At 39.3% G+C, this 17514-nt stretch overlaps 1 protein-coding gene across 6 annotated transcripts in view; it reads left to right on the top strand.

Moving 5' to 3' along the window:
* myo6 (myosin VI) overlaps positions 1-17514 on the top strand; it is a 159187-nt gene that overhangs the window by 125646 nt on the left and 16027 nt on the right. For 3 of the 6 annotated variants that reach the window (XM_003215680.4, XM_008122032.3, XM_062981536.1), the window contains exons 28-31: positions 6991-7151; positions 9684-9713; positions 10168-10206; positions 15805-15908. In XM_003215680.4, the coding sequence (XP_003215728.1) occupies positions 6991-7151; positions 9684-9713; positions 10168-10206; positions 15805-15908 (334 nt within the window). The remainder of the gene's footprint in view (positions 1-6990; positions 7152-9683; positions 9714-10167; positions 10207-15804; positions 15909-17514) is intronic. The other 3 variants (XM_008122048.3, XM_008122043.3, XM_062981542.1) reach the window with 2 other exon arrangements.

The following is a 17514-nucleotide window of genomic DNA, read 5'->3' as shown; positions in this document are numbered from 1 at the left end:
GCCATAAAAGAGCACTGGGAGGGGAGCTGCTTTGGCCCACAACATTGGCCAAGCTATCTTAGGGGCTCCTCACCTCCACCTCCATCTCCAATTCCAAGAGGATCGCAAACGGAGACACTGGCTCAGCTTCCTATGCTTTGGAAGACTGTAAAGCAGAGAGGGAAGCTCCTGTGTTAGGTCCAACACTGCTGCCCCCTACGTTCCCAACCACACCAAGAGCCTTGTGACTAGAGATTGCCCAGACCAAGACCAATGCACTACAAAGTCGCTAGATCACTAGGCCACCAAATCACCGTATTAACCTCATACACAAGAATGTAGCAAGGACCACACGCTCACTAATCCACAACACCATCTGACTACCTATGCCATGACGGGAGACTACAATCAACCCGCTACTAGATTGTTGCGTAAGTCTGCCAGGCCACCGTAAGAACTTGCTATCAACCCCCACCATCGGAACCTTTAACAGGCGGGATGAGCTACCACTGTTATTGAGCAATTTAGAGCAGCATTAGACAATGAGATCCAAGCAGCTGTGGGTTAAGCCTGGTGAGAAAAAGAAGCCAATAATTTCCAGACTGTTTCTCACCAAGTAGAAGCAGAAGCCACTGAGGTATTTTATTTAATTTCAGCTGAAGGGGATGCAAGCCTCCGATAGTTCACCAAAATAAGCTGAGGTACATAACATTGCAAAGCATGCACTTTTATACAATTTTCAGGTTCAAAATTCCCCACTGCCCCTGGCTGGACCCAGCCTTGCCATGATTAGCAGAGAGGTGTGATCCCTGGAGAGGTGTGAGTTAGGTGCGCCTCGGCCAATGAGAGCGCCGCCTGCCTTCGATGAAAATTGTCCAATCATGAAAGAGGGGCTGGCAGGTCTCTGAACAATGGGGGAGGCGATGGCTGATGATGAGATTAGGTATCCCTGCTGTGTGGGGACAAAAACCGTGTAGAAACTCTTATTGTCCTTTTGCATCTACAGTCTCTGATGAACCCCAGTGTCCCAAACACTAAAACTCCCAGATAAGTCCAATGGAAAATATTTGTCTAAATGGTGGGATTGTGACTGGCCCCTTTCTGGGCCCTATTGTCAAGTGGATTTGGGCAATAGCTTAGATGCCCTCCAGCCCATTCTGATTACTGAAGTGAAGGTTTGAAATAACATTTTCCCTTGAGTGGGTCTGACACAAGACACAGCACCAGTTTCATTGTCAACTAGCAGCAATCAGATATATCAATGATTCTAGTTCCTGGGAAGCGGAATGTCATTGTTTGGGAAGCTGCAACATTCCCTGCTCCACACAGAGAGGAAATGTCCTTTATGATGAATGATTTGAATGTCCATGAGTTTTCTTGCTTCATTTTTATACATTAGACATATAATCATAAAAATGAGGGATCACACATAAGGAATCCATAGAAGGTAGGGGTACTTGCACGAGCAAAGGCCTCCCACTACAGAGTTTTGGGGCTACACACAGAAGTGGGGTCCATAAGGCTTCCGAGGGGCTCCTATCTCCCTAGGTCATCTTATGGGGAAGGAAAATGTGAAATTATAGAAAAGGATAGGGGGAGGGGTCCCTGGGGTCAGCAGGCACCATTCTGATGTGACGCGCCCAGAGACAAAGGAAAACACAAGAGATGGGATAGGGAATCCGGCACAAGGGAAGGGATTATGGGTTAGGTAGTTAGAAACAGAGGGGGGGATAAATGGTAAGGGGAAAAGGAAGCAAAGTGAGGTTTGGGATGTTTATGAAAGATGGTGTGTTTTAGTAGAATCTAGCCCCAGCATCAAGGGAACAGAAAAAATGTGAGTCAAAGGTGATACAGAGAGACAGAAAGATACATTTCAAATTTGAGAAGAGAAAGATTATAAAGCATAATGTTTGCTTTTTTCCTTTGCTAACCTTTAGCCTAGATATGTAAATGTTTCTTAGCTCAAAAGGGAGTCCCTTTTGTTTGTGAGTAATTGACTGGTGTAGGAAACAACTAAGTCTTGCCTCAGATGAGGCTCAGGCTAAAAGGTCAAACACCCTTTGTGCCGAGGTTTTCAGTAAATTACAGTAAACTCCAGTAAATATCTCAGTTACTTTCTGCTATAAATATATGAAATGTAAAATATAGAATATATCCCTTGGTCAAAAGTACACAGATTTAACATGGGAAGGTTCCCTTTGCAAATTGTCCAAGATTTAACTCATTATCCAGCTTGGTGTCCTTGGTGAAACTATAAGATGCTATCGTTTATTTGGGGAGGGGGTCACCTTTAACTTCATCACCATAGCGGAAAGCTTACCAAGCTATTATATACCCTAAATATTCCTTCTTGTTAGTCGCTATGACCCCATCAGTGGAGACTAATATGAACCTGCCTATCGATGAACCTGGTATGACCCCAGAGTTATGCAACCTTATAGCTCAGACAATCCAGCTCATCTGGTCCAATATTGAGTTCCTAAATAAGAAAATAGATCAGCTTACGGGAATGGTGGATAAGGCTATGAAAAACATGCCCCTATTAAAGCAGCTCCACTGGCTGCCGATAAACTGCCGGGTCCAATTCAAGGTGCAGGTTTTGACCTATAAAGCCCTACACGGCTCGGGCCCTACCTATCTCCGTGATCGCATCTCCTCCTATGAGCCAGTGCGGACCTTGAGATCTTCTGGGGAGGCTCTTCTCGTGCTCCCACCACCGTCTCAAGTGCGGCTGGTGGGGACGAGGAACGAGCCTTCTCGGCAGTGGCCCCCCGGCTCTGGAATGCATTGCCAAAAGAGATCAGGCAATCCCCTACATTATCCAATTTCCGTAAGGAACTGAAGACCTGGTGGTGTCGGCAGGTTTTTGAGTAATTATATTGGACTACCGCCGATTTCTGAGCCTGAATATATTGTATAAGATTTCCCTAGCCTAAAATGATACATTCTAATATATTGGGTTTATGGTTCCCGTCCCCTTGATCTGGTCATGTAAGTGTGATTTATTGTTATAATTGTATTATTTTACTTTGTTTAATAATGTGTATTATGTTGTTATGTAATGTTTGTGTTGCTTTTATGACTGTAAACCGCCCTGAGTCCCATCTGGGAGATAGGGCGGTATATAAATAATTATTATTATTATTATTATTATTATTATTATTATTATTATTATTATTATTATTATTATTACTTCAAGAAGAGATAGCATGTTCAGGTGCCCTGTTAGCTAATAACACCTATTTTGGAGATTGACCTCTGGTGGGTAATAACATCACCCAACCAAGGGTCTATCAACCTTATCAAATTGGGCTAGAGATTATTAACACACAATTAAATAGAGGGAGATGGGGATCTGGTTCGATGGTAAGACAATCTCTTGGTCAGCTTTTACATCTTCAGCTGAGGACAAGGGAGGTTGAATGGGTTGAATATATTGATTGGCTGCGTAAAACATCTAGCTCCACTCACCTACTCATTTCCTTCACTGATCCAGGGATCCCAAAGAAGTTGTTTTCTTTGAAATCATTTCTCCTTAGTTTACATATTAGACCCATCAAAGGGTGTTCAAAATTTGAGTGTTTAAAGACCTACAAGTCTGCCCTCTGCTGGCAAAAAACCATCAAGAACATTAATAAAAATCAATCTTGACAGAACATCAACATTGTTCCACCCTCCAAAACAAGACCTACATACTTCTCATCTTTAACATTGCACAGTGCGGCCCCAGGGCAAAAAAGTTTGCCCATGCCTGATCTAGTTCCTTATTTATGGATTATTTTAAATTGGTGTTACCTGAGGATGCAGACAGGATTCTTGGAGAGGTCAGGGCCACCTCTTGTATCCTGGACCCATGTCCCTCTTGCCTTGTTGAAGAAGCCAGGAGATGTATGCCTTGGATAAGAGAGCTTATCAACACCTCAATCTACCAAGGCAAGGTCCCTACAGTACTAAAAGAAGCAGTGGTGTGATCTATATTGAAAAAAATCATCCCGTAATCCTACCATGCTCGAAAACTATAGACCGGTGTCAAATTTGCCATTTATTAGCAAAATTCTGGAGTGGGTAATGGCGAGACAATTTCAGGGATTCTTGGATGAAACGGATCTTATTGGCCCATTTCAATCTGGCTTTAGGCTGGGTCCTGGTCTTGGTGGATGATCTATGAAGAGAACTAGATAAAGGGAGTGTGATCTGTTTGGTTCTTCTAGACCCCTCTCAACAGCTTTCAATACCATTGACCATGGTAACCTTCTGGAGTGTCTAATGGGTATAGGGCTGAGAGGCACAGTTTTGCAGTGGTTCCAGTCCTTTCTAATGGGTCACAGCCAGAAGGTGGTATTTGGGGAGTTCTGCTCTACCCCATGGCAATTAGACTGTGGGGTCCCACAGTGCTCATCACAATGTCATTTAACATCTACGTGAAACCGCTGGGAGAGATCATCCAGAGGTTTGGAGTTCGGTATCATCTGTACTCAGATGATGTCCAACTCTACTATTCCCTTCCACCAGAAATTGCCAAGGAAGTCATGCTGCACCTGAACCAGTGCCTGGAGGCAGTAATGGGCTGGATGAGGGTGAACAAATTGAAACTGAATCCTGATAAGACGGAAGTATTACTGGTCTCTCATTAGACGGATCCAGGAATAGGGTTAAAGCTGGAGCTGGATGGGGTCACACTCCCCCTTAAAACCCAGGTTCACAGTTTGTAGGTGATTCTGGATTCTTCCTTAAACCTGGAAGCACAGATGGCAGAAGTTACCAGTATTGCTTTTGTACAACTTAGACTGGTGCGCCAATTGCAACCATTTCTGGAAAAACCTGACCTGGCTATAGTGGTACACTCCCTGGTTACATCCTGCCTGGACTACTGTAACATGCTCTATGTAGGGCTGCCTTTGCAAATGGTTTGGAAGCTCCAATTTGTTCAAAGATCGGCAGCCAGGCTGTTGTTGGGAGTGAACATAAGAGAACACACCACTCAACTCCTTAAACAGCTGGCTTCCTATTAGTTTCCAGGCCCAATTCAAAGTATTGATGCTGATCTTTAAAGCCCTACATGCAGGGCTGCAGCCAAGGGGGAATAGGGGTTCAACCCCCCCCCCCCTCAGATTTTTCAAATTAAACAAAACTGGTTTACTCATGAATTTTAACCGGTTAACCAAATCCCCATGAGTGTCCACTAAAGTTTATCTGTTTTGAGTGTCCACTAAAGTTTACCAATGGAGCCTAATTTCGAAATTATTTTGCATTATGGAACTACTCTCTCTCCCCCCCCCCCCTAACATCCAAGACACTCTACATCTGAAGTGCTAGAGAGAGGTCCTTTTCAAGAGTGGCTCCCTCCCTCTGGCAGATGATATTAGATCTGTATCCTCTCTAATAACATTTAGAAAGTGCCTTAAAACCTTCCTGTTCAAGGAAGCCTTTGGGGGATCATAATTCAAGGACCCTAAATGGCTAGGAAGACCTATGGGCATGTTTTGTATGACTGGGTTAGTATAATTTATTTTATTGAACATTATTAGAGTTTATAGCATGTCTAATAGTTATGGTTTTAACTTGTATATTGTATGTTTTATTGGCTATAAGCCACCTTGGGCCTTTGAGTGGGGAAAGGTGAGATATACATTTCTTAAATAAATAAATAAATGTGAAGTGATGTTGCTTCTTGTTTGGGCTGAAACTTGGTCACTTAAGTGGTTTTTCAGGAGATTACAAGGAAATAGCGGCAATATGATGTTTATGGCTAATTTGGGGTCTCTCTTAGGAGTCTTGGGGGGCTGGGGTGAGATTATGAGGATTTACATAGCCTGTGGCCACCCTTTCCCAACCTTGGTCTATATCTTTTGAATCCCATTTCCTTTCTTTCTGGGATGGAAATAGAGCATATGTTCCTTTCGGGGGGCTTTCCGTCTTAGATGGCATTCAATCAGCTTTCCTTCTGGCAAGTGCTACTACTGGGTAATCTAAATTAGGGATATGCATAGGAAAGTCTCCATATCAGAAAGGAAGATTACTTGATAATACCATAATGGGAATAAGTGCCAATGTCTGCCCATGGCAATCATTTCAGCCCACCAGCTTGGGAAGGAATTGTTGGATTAGTGAGGTTCTCCAGATTGCATTTTATTGCTGTGTGGATACTAAGGATCCCCAAAAAATTGGCACTGAAAATAGCATCATAATTGTGGTTGGAAATACAAAGTTATGTGTTTCAATGAGGACTACACCTATTAAACTCTATTAAATTTTATGGGAAAGGGTTGTGCTCTTGTATTCTATTCTGAAATGGCCAATAAACAAAACGTCAACAGATTATTTTCTTGATAAAAGCAAAAATTAGCATCTTGACATGCTGTTTGAGAAAACAGATATACAAAAGAGCAAGGTATTGCACATGGTCTTAGAAATGTGTTTGAGAATTATGTCTGTCATGTATTGGCTCTTTATATAGGAGATTAATCTTAACAATTAAACTGACAGGTTTTGAGAAAACAAATCTCAGTATTCACTTTAACTCATTTTCTGGCAACTTTGCTCCTATTCCTTTAAAAATGCAGTTACTGTTAACATGAAAGGGTTCATGTAATCAAAACAGACACGGCTTTTCTTATTGAATTAGTTGTTTATCTTGACCCATATTGCTCTACAGTCTTCTTCTGAGTAACTATTTGGACAAAAATGATTTAAGACCAGAGTGGGGAACCTTCATCCATCATACTTCCTTTACACATATCTTACTTTCTTAGGAAAAAGACCTGCTTCATAGCTTCAAAATATCTGGAAATGTTCACATCTCTAACTATCACCTTGGAAATTACTTAAGAGGAAGCACTCCTCTAGCTGAACTGCACTTTTGTATGCTTGTTTCAAACTGGCAGAGTAATAGCTCGCCGCATTGCTTTTGCCTTGCTCTTTACACATAATCCCACCCACTTCTGAAATGAAGGCACTTATTCACCCAAAAGAACCATTCCTAACTGGGGCACTTTTTTCATACTTGTGCAGGCTGAAGTGGAGGCCCAGCTGGCAAGAGAGCGTGAAGAAGCCAGCCAGCAACAAGCCGTTCTGGAGCAAGAACGCAGAGATCATGAGCTGGCCATGAGAATTGCCCAGAGTGAATCGGAACTCATCACTGATGAATCTCAGCTTGATCCGGGGTTACGCAGGTACTACACTTTGTTGGTTTTGCTCTTTCAAAAATATATTTCCATTCACAGAGAATGGAATATACATACAATCTGTTACTTTAAAAACCCCGTTATTAGGTTTTTTAAAAGTAAGTTCATCAGTCTTCACTCTGTACATAGCCGTCTGCCATACTGTTACACATGCTGTCTCTACTCACCTTCTGTGCTTCCTACTAGTAATGAAACTGGGAAGTGGGCATGCTACATTGACAGAGAGAAGGAAGGATTTGCAATTAGTGGCTTCCAAGTCAGTGGGGCAGTGAATTCATCCTGACTTTTAGTATCAAATTTCAAAGGCACCATTTAAGGTGCTAGAAAGAATGTAGTACCTTGGATAGTTTGCACTGAAACCTGGATTTACTGTCCTATTGGATTTAGAAGCCAGTGCTTCCTGAGCCATATCAGCACAGCATGTCCGTTTCCCTTCCTCTGCAAATGGAAATTTGTATACAACCAGGGACTGAAAGTAGTGCTTGAATTATAGAGAAGAAACTCTACATTCCCTAATTTCTGGACTCTCCCCTGCCAAAGTATTCCTTGATTTAGCCAAATAATCCCCCATCTAACATTTTCTAAAGAATTGCTAAAGGCATCATAACAGGTAAAAAAGACACTTGAATCTATTAAAGACAGTGGTGGGTAGAGAATGTGTGCTCCGCATGCATTTTCTAGGTTCTTCAGCACAATTCTGTGGTATTCTTTTGGTAAAATTGATCATTGAGTCATGTTCAAAGGTTAGGGATGCCTATAAAGCTGCCCTCTCAATATATTTTCTAGGTCCTCAGCACAATCATGGAAGTCATTCATTCAATAGGGTTTTGCTCTTATCTGTGATTATTGCTATTTGGGATATGTCCAAAACATTTTCCCTGCCGATACGGGGATCATATTGTACATGGTAGAACTTCAGTAACACCTCATTCTGCAGATCCAAATACAGGACACTTTTTCATATTTAAGACGAGCTTTCACTTTCGAGTTTCAGCTCCCAGTACGAATAACAGCACTGAAAATAACTTGAACCAAAAACCAAATGCTGGTCTAATCCAATGTTGTTTGTTCACACACTGGCTGACTAGTTGTTTATAGAAAACTCACTAGCAAGACATGAACATAGTTGCACCCTTTGTTTAATGCCTCTCAACAGCAGAGTGTCATATTGTGTTTGGCACTGGAAATGATGTATGAATACTATGAGCAATTGATCATCCAAAGAATGCTGCCTGGGCTCACCTATAATATTGTAAAGATGGCCTTGGAGGTCATAGAAGGGCATGGGTATAGTTTTTTTGTAGGGCATTATACATACACAAGACCTACCTCTGCTACATCTACTAAACAGTTTAGACACTGGCACCTTTGATGCTTTCCCACTCCTATTCTGAATACTTGTTGCATGATGTAGCTGTGAGAGTAGTCAGAGCCTAGGTGAGAGTTTGTCATGCTGTCCTCAAGTCAAAATGATGTAGTATTGTGAGAGTTAGATTAGGACACTGGGAGTTCTTTTTTTGTTGTTCATCGACATCATAATTTATTGATGTCACACCTTAATTGTACATTACACTTTACAAGTAAAAGACTGAGCAAAAAGCCCTCAAGCTAACCATCTAATTAAGACATGACACAAAAGGTGAAGGGGATGGCAGTCTGGGAAGGGATTAAGTCCAGCAGATGCTGCCTTCTCTCCTCTTCCTCCAAAACCAGGACAGTGGCAGTTGGAATGGATTTTGGAATTTGCCTAGAATGAAGAGCTCTGCCAAAAGTAGGCTCTTCGGAAATTTGCCATCAGCAACAGGTGCTTTTCATAAAATTAGCTTTCAAGGGTAAGAAAATAGTAATTGTGGCACATTTCTTTGGGGTGGGTGTATTTCTCCAGCTTCAGCAACATCATGCTGTTGGGAGTTGTTTGAAAGTACTTAGCTCATTAGGCCATACTTTAAAAATGTCTGGCAGTTGTTCAGCATTTTGATTCTCCCCATGTACTTTTTATATGTTGGACAAAGTGTACAAAAAACATTTGCTGTATATGGTCATTGTAAATGTAAATGATAAAACAATTCCAAAGGCTTTGAATGGAATTGCAAGTGAAAGGAAGGCTATCAGGTATACATGCTTAAAAGCAGAAACTAATAAGAAGCTACCAATTAATGTACCCATATAAAACATATTCTACTGTTCTATTCCCTGGCACTTTTAAACAAAATCTAGGTAAATCAGTTAACAGAGCCTCTATTCTTTCTCGACTGGATTCTTAAGAGCAGCAAAAACACATGGTTGTACTCTCTCACTATGAATTATCTTGTCAGGTGTTGTCTAGATAAAATGGGAAGAGAAGAAGAAACCTCCCGATGAATGATGAGATTGAAATATAATGTGTAAATAAATGGAAACCAGGCCTCTGCAAACCTGGATAAAGCTAACTACTCTTTTATGCAATGTTTTTAATGTTGCCGATTGGTACAAAACTACTTAGGAAATGGCTAGACTAACATAAATGTCTTCTGTTTGCAGACCCAATGGAGCAAGCTGTCAAATGACTGCGTATGACTTTTTTTTTTCTTTTGGGGCATTCCATAGAAATTGTGGGTTTAAAACAATTAGAATAATTTTCATATACTAAGCCTCATTTTTCCTTTCCATTTACTCTTAAATACACATAATTTGAGCATGCAGTCAATACATCCTATTTGACTGTCAATCTTTGAAGCTGTTTATATGCAGGTACAATTTGTTGTAATCTGAATGTCACATAGGAACGGGATCTGGAACAAGGAGAGTGTTTAATTCCAAGAATATATTTTGATACCTATCAAGCAAGCATAAATTATTATTACTATTTCTTTACTGGGATTAAATACAGCATACATTGTGGGGCAGGATACTATACCTGTCTGCTGAACCAGTATTAGATTTTACACATGTATTAATGTTACCATATTAGGATCTAATATTGTACCATGTTACCCCTTCTCATATGCACTCACTTCTTTTATAGGGAGCAAATGGCTACAGAAATGACAGAACTTTTGTCTAGGTGGGTGTAACAAGAAGCCACCATGAAATCAATTTAATCACCACATGAAAGAATCATGAGCTAAAGTAAAAGGCAATTCAATTCATTTGGAATGTTTTCGGAACATGAATAAATCATTTCTAATCAAGATTCAATCATTGCACCAATATAATACCAATTTGCAACTAGATGATTTTTTTTAAAAAAAAATTCACATTTGTTTATATTAGTTGCACGAAGAGTTGTTAATTTCCAGTAAAGTTCTTACAAGGTTATGGATTTAAATTATTTCAATAGATTCCCCCCTCTCCCATTTAAAAAAACACTGTACTTAATGTTGTCATTATGATTGTTATTATTATTGAACGTTATGCCTCACTTTTCACTTTTCCCCCAAAAGAAAGAGTTAAGGTGGCTTTGGTATCGTATGTAGCAATTGAAAATTAGTTGAATTTTAAATCCTCACAGATCTGTCTTAAAGAATAATGAAATTGGAAACTTGCTTTGTTGAAAGCATCTTTTAACTTCTATTAGCTGGAAGGCTGATAGACAGATACCGTATATTCAGTAATGTTGGCGTTTAGTATGCCTTTCTAGGAACTTGAAGGGTTTTTTTGAGCAGCTAATTAAAAACTGTTATTCTGATAACCAGAACAGATGTATATTTTGCAGCCTGAAGCTAAAGTAAAACATAGCCTTCTTCTGATTTTTTAAAAAAGAATATCACCAAATGAGGGAATAACTGATGTTAAGTTATTTACATGTGGTATAAACATAATTCTTAATACTTAAATCCCTCTTCCACCCAGCCCATTACATTCTCAGGAGTTTTTTCTTCATGAAATACAGAGGCAATGCTTAAATTTCATTGTATGACCAGGATTCAACAAATTGCCAGCTGTTCCTTTTACTGGTGGGTGATAATGGGAAGGTTGGGGCTTTAGATATATTTTTTTTGAATAGCACAATACCTAGAAACATAGCAATTGGTGAGAGGCCATAATGAGGACACTGCAAAATTAAAAATATTTCTTCTGTCCACAAATTTGTAATGCTACAGAAAATGAGAAATGGAAAATCTTTAGCATCTAGAACTCTTATATTAACTGTGTAATATACATTTGGGGAATGAAGAAAAAATTGATGGGGAGCAGGATTCCTATTTTGGAAAGCAGCAGCAAAGATCCTTGATCATACTCACCCATTGCTTTCATACATTATATTTTAGTCATATGGTGTATATACTCATGTAAGCCAACCTAATGTAAAATTTGTGAGGGCAGGTTTTGGGGCCCTCCTGGATAAGCCAAGGGTCATTCCATGGAGAGGGGGAAGCACAAATGCCACCTCAAGTGCCCAGCTGCTACTGGTTACTGCCACTGCCACCATTTCTCTGCCCAGGCATTCAAAAAGGCCAGAAGCAGCATCATGGAAGAGCAAATAGAGGAAGTCAGTGCTTCTTTTAGGCCAGTGGTTTTCAACCTGTGGGTCCCCCAGTGTTTTGGCCCACAGTTTACCAGCTGTTAGGATTTCTAGGTGTTGAAGGTCGAAACATCTGGGGACCCACAGGTTGAGAACCACTGTTTTAGGTGCTCCTGGGATGGACTAAGCCAGAGTTTCTGAAACTGTGCTCCTCCAGATGTTTTGGACTTCAGCTCCCATTAGTACTAACAGCTGGTAAGCCTGCTGGGATTTTTGGGAGCTGAAGTCCAAAACAGCTGGAGGAGCACAGTTTCAGAAATACTGGACTAAGTGCTTGCCTTTCACCCCTCTACTCAGAGAAGGGAATGGTTCTCTTTTTGGTAAGATTTAAGGTACAGTACTCACATTGAATTGGGGATAAGTGAACCCAGTTTTTTGGAGTTGTCTATTTTAATAAAATTTCTAGACTTATACGTGAGTATATACTACAGTATATATCAGTGGTTCTCAACCTGTGGGTCCCCAGGTGTTTTGGCTCACAACTCCCAGAAATCCCAGCCAGTTTACCAGCTGTTAGGATTTCTGGAAGTTGACAGCCAAAACATCTGGGGATCCACAGGTTGAGAACCACTGCTGTATATACTATATAATACCTAAAATGTAGTATTGCTCTTGGATTGCTCCCAGAATTTCTTGCTGTCTAAAAAAAGGCCAGTAGCCCTTTATGTAGTCTTTGTTTTGAGGGGGGACTTTGTATTTATAAAGTCATATTTAAAAAAGATTATGATTTTAGTGGCAACAGCACATGAAATGTGACCTATACAATTGGATTACTATACCTAAAGACACTGCTTTTACCCTTTTACTCCTTTTGTGCTTACTTCTAAGTATCTGAGGGATACTTAGGTTGACGGGTAGTACAGCTAAATAAGGAAAATCCTCAGGATTTGTCACATTAATTGTTCAAGAAGCTTAGCCATTATATTGAGGAAATTAGATTTAACAAGCTCCCCTTAGTATCTAACAGGTACTGTGCCAGCAATTTGAAAATTAACCTCTACATTTCATTGTCCCCTTTCATGAGAGATTACGTTCACTTGCTCTTTCTGGTTATAAGGGCAATAAAGACTAAAAATTTATTTGAGTTTCAAGTTGGTTAAATAGTGGTTGGGGAATACATTTGTCCTATAAGCTGTACCTTTGTGGCATGGTCTAATGTAATAGCTGCAATAAAAAGGCTATTGATTTTCAGCAGGAATTCACATGCCATATCTGAGATTACATTAACTGCAAATAATAAAATCCAACATTTATATTTTAGTATTGAAAATTGATTTCTTCTTGGCAAAGATAGCTGGATCAATATTGCCAGTTTTCTGTTCACTAGATAATACATTCAGATGATTTGTCTAGTTTTAACAATGTTCTAACCAGGAGTAGGTTTTTAAAAGGAAGAGTTTAATATTATATTAGATACCACTTATAACAGATTAAAACAGTTTTATTACCAATAATATTTGTGAAGAAAAACAAATTGAAGTTTGGAAAAAAGAGGTTTTTAAATGGTGTTGGTGATTCAGATGGAATGTACCTTTTTAAAAAGGAAAGTTGCAATATCTTTCATCTATATGGGGAACTGCCCTCGCCCTCACCTAATTCTTATTATATTCTTAAATTATGTTTCTTTATGCCATTCCTATCATTTTATTATTTGACTATGCTTTTGTGAATCAATGTGTTTTATGGGAACTGTAGATTATAGCTGAGGGATAACTTCTGATATGCTCTCCTAAAATAGTGATTTCAGTTTTAAACAAGATGTAACCTGGCCCCAGTTACTTTTAAAAAGAGTTTTGTTTATAAAGTCATTTTCTCCAAGACAAGTTCCATTTTTAATATTCTTTATTCATTTGGGAGATGCCATCAAGTGGGTCCTGGAAGTGGATAGTGAGTCCAGAATGAATACAAAGAAAAGTATTGGAACAGTGAAGCGAGACTTCACCTAGATTTTCTTTTAAATAGTAGTTCTTATCACTATAGTAAGCTAACACAAACTTTCCCCATGCTGCCCTCCTGCTTAAATGATGGCATGTCTGCCATTTTCAATGTTGTGATGGGCTGACTTAGCTGCTTTTACTGTGCTGCGGATCATTCCTCTGGAGCCATATGTTGTTCAGAGCAATTGAACAACAAAGCACTTGGAAGGACATTTTTTTGCAGTTATTGTTTCTCTCTTTCTCACAAGAGAGCTGGGAAATATACATGGAAAAAAAGGGAGTAAAGTTATCAAGTTCTTAGAACCGGAATATGCTGTAATTAAAAAATTGGTTGTTGGTTAATTTGTAAATTCTGTTGTTGGTTTTTAAAAGCAAAATTTAAAGCTCTACACTGTAGAGTTTACACTCAATGATGGCACTTGGGAGGGAAATACTATAAGATATGGGCAGATATAGGGTTAGGATTGGGAACTGATTGATAAAAGGGTAGGTAGGTTTCAGAACTGGAAACATTAGGGAACATTGGCTAAGAATGTGAAAATCCGTGTCTGGGTTTTGTCCAGTCCCACTGCATTTTCTTCCCTTCATGAATCTTTGGTAACAGAACCTTGTTTTTAATTCTAGCACTGAATTTCACACACAAACACACACACCGTCATTGTTCCCAATTAATGTAATTATTTGCACAATGTAACTAATGTATTTACCATTTCCCCATTGACAAAAGGGGTTTGTTTGTATGTTGCTGTTTTTTTTTTTTTTACTTGTCATTCGTACTTCTGATTTCTCCTCAATTCACTATATTTTGTGGTGTAAGCTGGAAAGATTCAGGATATTCAGGATAAGCGGTACTCTTCTTGCTCAATAAATCTCAGGAGGTATAAAAATGCTGCCACCACCAATACTATCAAGTCCAACTCAATTTATTTCTATCCCTAATCTAGGCAGGGTCAAAAGGGGTGGATATTCAGAAACAGTAGAAAGAAAGGAGAAAGTAGGAATAAAAAGAAAGCCTGAAGGATTAGTGAGGAAAAGAGAGAGAGGTAGAATGTTAACTCTGAGCTGAGAAAGAAGTTGGGAAAGCCTTTAGGGGGCCAGGGAGATGAGATAATGAAAGCAGTGGGGTTTTGAGAAGTTAGACGTGGGGCTGTGGAGGCATATGCATTTGCATCAGGAATGTGACTCATTTCTGCTGCAGCTCTTAGCCTTGAAGATGTGTAGCCATCCTTGAACGTTGTATCTGGGATACAATGACTGAAATAGCTTTCCTTTTCTGATTGGCATTCCCCTTTTCTTTTTCTTCAGGAAACTAAAAGTTCTAATCAGATAGTATATAATTCCTTTTCAATAAAGGGGAGTTATCTTCCAAGTATGTCCTGTACATAACATCTGTATTTGACAAACTCATTAAGCCATGAGAAGCTGTTCTTAGTGATCATAGTCTGTTGATTGTGAAAGGTGCACTTATGTAAAATATGAGGTACACCCCTTTCTTTAAAACTCAAAATGAAGCCGAAGCCAGGAAACACTGGGCCACCACAATTACTTCATTAAAAGCAACACACCACTAAATGTACATACCCGGACAGAGTGTATTCCAATTTTCATGCCTGAGTATGAAAACCGAAACAAAAATTGGCGTGACATGAAAATATGTTGCATTGCCAAAGCAGATCTGTGTTTGCTGTGCTTCAGGCTGTCTACTAGAGGTGAAAGAGCATTGTTTTATTCTTTGACAAGAATGCATAATACATTGCCATAAACAATGTTTTTGGATACATTCAAATGGATTTAAAGAAACAAAAACACAACTCTGTCAAAATTGTTTCCAGTCAGTTTTCAGTAGTGCAAGTACAAGGAGCACTTCCCACTCCAGTTGTTTTGGGCACAGTCCTTATTTTTATTGAGCATGCTGGTTTTGACCTCTGAGAGCAGAAATCTAAAATATTTGGGGTGTCTAAAACGTCTTCAGCGCCCTTCATTCAGGAGCTCACAAATGTCACTCTTGATTAAAAAAAAATACTTTTTCTGCCTTTTTGAGAGCTGTACCAGTATGCTCATTTCTCTTTATTTCTTTGATGTCTGCCTTATGGTGGCGTTCTTGTCTACCTTTGTTTTTTAGAACCTTTTGTCTTCTGATTTGCTGACTTCACTTGGTGCTGTCTTTCCTGTCACTATAACTTTTAATGAACATTTATAGGGGACCTTCAGTTCAAGCCACCAAAGCTGCCGCTGGCACTAAAAAACATGACCTTAGCAAGTGGAAATATGCCGAGCTACGTGACACAATCAATACCTCTTGTGGTAAGTAACTGTTCCCTTCAGGGTGAGAAGAATTAGATCATATAGTAACATTTTTTATTCATTTTCTTGGACAGGATTCTGAAAACTCTTGTCTCTGTAATTAAGTCTCCAATACAAATCTAATAAAAGTGGATCATTTATTCTTTTAAGTGCTCCTTGGTCAGCACTTGTAGAGAAATAACCACTTACAATGCTCTTTCGGACAGGTTCATAGGTCAAGAGAAAAGGAAGGATAAACAATCAAATCTTCACTGAATATTCCAACAACTGCTTCTCCCTGTAAAAATACAAGAGAAACCAGCAAACACTGAACAATAGCCCAGCTATAAAAGCCAACATGATTTTTAATTGCTAGTCACAAAACAAAAACATAATGGCATTCAAAATAAAACTCCAAATTCCTACAAGTACTGCTGATAGTTGTGTGCAGAAGAAATGGGAAGAGCTCTATTTTGTGTACAGTCAGTCCCTGAGATACAAACATCCAATTTACATCTGACTTATAGTTAAGAATGGGGTGAGACAACAGGATGTGAGAGGAACCATAAGAAGGAAAATTCACTCCAACAATAATAATAATAATAATAATAATAATAATAATAATAATAATAACCCACCTCTCCTCATGGCTCGAAGTGGGTTACAACATCATTAAAAACCAGTAATAATCTAAAAGATTCTATAAAATACATGTATTAAAACATGTTTCTACAAAATACATATTAAAATACACAGAACAAAGACTAAACATAAGATTCAAGTTTAAAATTATTGATTATATGGGTTATCATGGGAAATAATCTCTCCACTGAAGCTTTATCGGCACTCTTTGTTTCCATGACATGTCAACAGTTTCAACATCCATTTGTGACAGGGACAGAAAGTGGGGCAAAATCTTCATAACAGGGGCCCTGATAGCAAAACAAACATTACAGGACTGTTAACCCTTCCCTATGCTATCCAAAACTAAAAAAAAAAACCTTTAAAATATTTTTGGCTGATTTACATTCAAAATCAACTTAAGAACAAACCTACAGAAGCTACCTTGTTAATAGCCCAGGGACTGCTTGTAATGCATAAACCAGTGGTTCTCTACCTGGGATCCCCTGATGTTTTTGGCCTTCAACTTCCAGAAATCCTAACAGCTGTTAAACTGGCTGGAAGTTCTGGGAGTTGTAGGCCAAAAACATCTGGGGACCCCAGGTTAAAAACCCCTGGCATAAACTAAGGCAACCATTTGTTCTGCTACTAATTTAAAGATAGGCCTTTATATCCTTACACCTTTCTTTATTAGATAGACAACAATGTGTGTGCATTGGGTGGGGGTGGGGGAACAACAGGGCACAGTCTCCTGACAATGTCTCCCATTTGTTTCATGTAAATATAATATGACATCCTATGTCCATGGGACCAATACCTGCAGTTTCATTTATTAATGCCTGCCAAAATGTCACCTCTCCAGGCATCCTCTAGATCTTCCAACACAACTCTGTGGTATTTGTCACCTAGATGTCCTTCATTTCAATAGAGTTCACTATCTCTGGTTTCACATATCCACATGAAGTCAGGGAACATATCATGCTGTAGTAAACAGTATGTGGGCATG

The sequence above is a fragment of the Anolis carolinensis genome, chromosome 1, assembly GCF_035594765.1.
Source record: "Anolis carolinensis isolate JA03-04 chromosome 1, rAnoCar3.1.pri, whole genome shotgun sequence".
NCBI classification, from domain to species: domain Eukaryota; kingdom Metazoa; phylum Chordata; class Lepidosauria; order Squamata; family Dactyloidae; genus Anolis; species Anolis carolinensis.
This window is presented reverse-complemented; position numbering and strand designations above follow the sequence as displayed.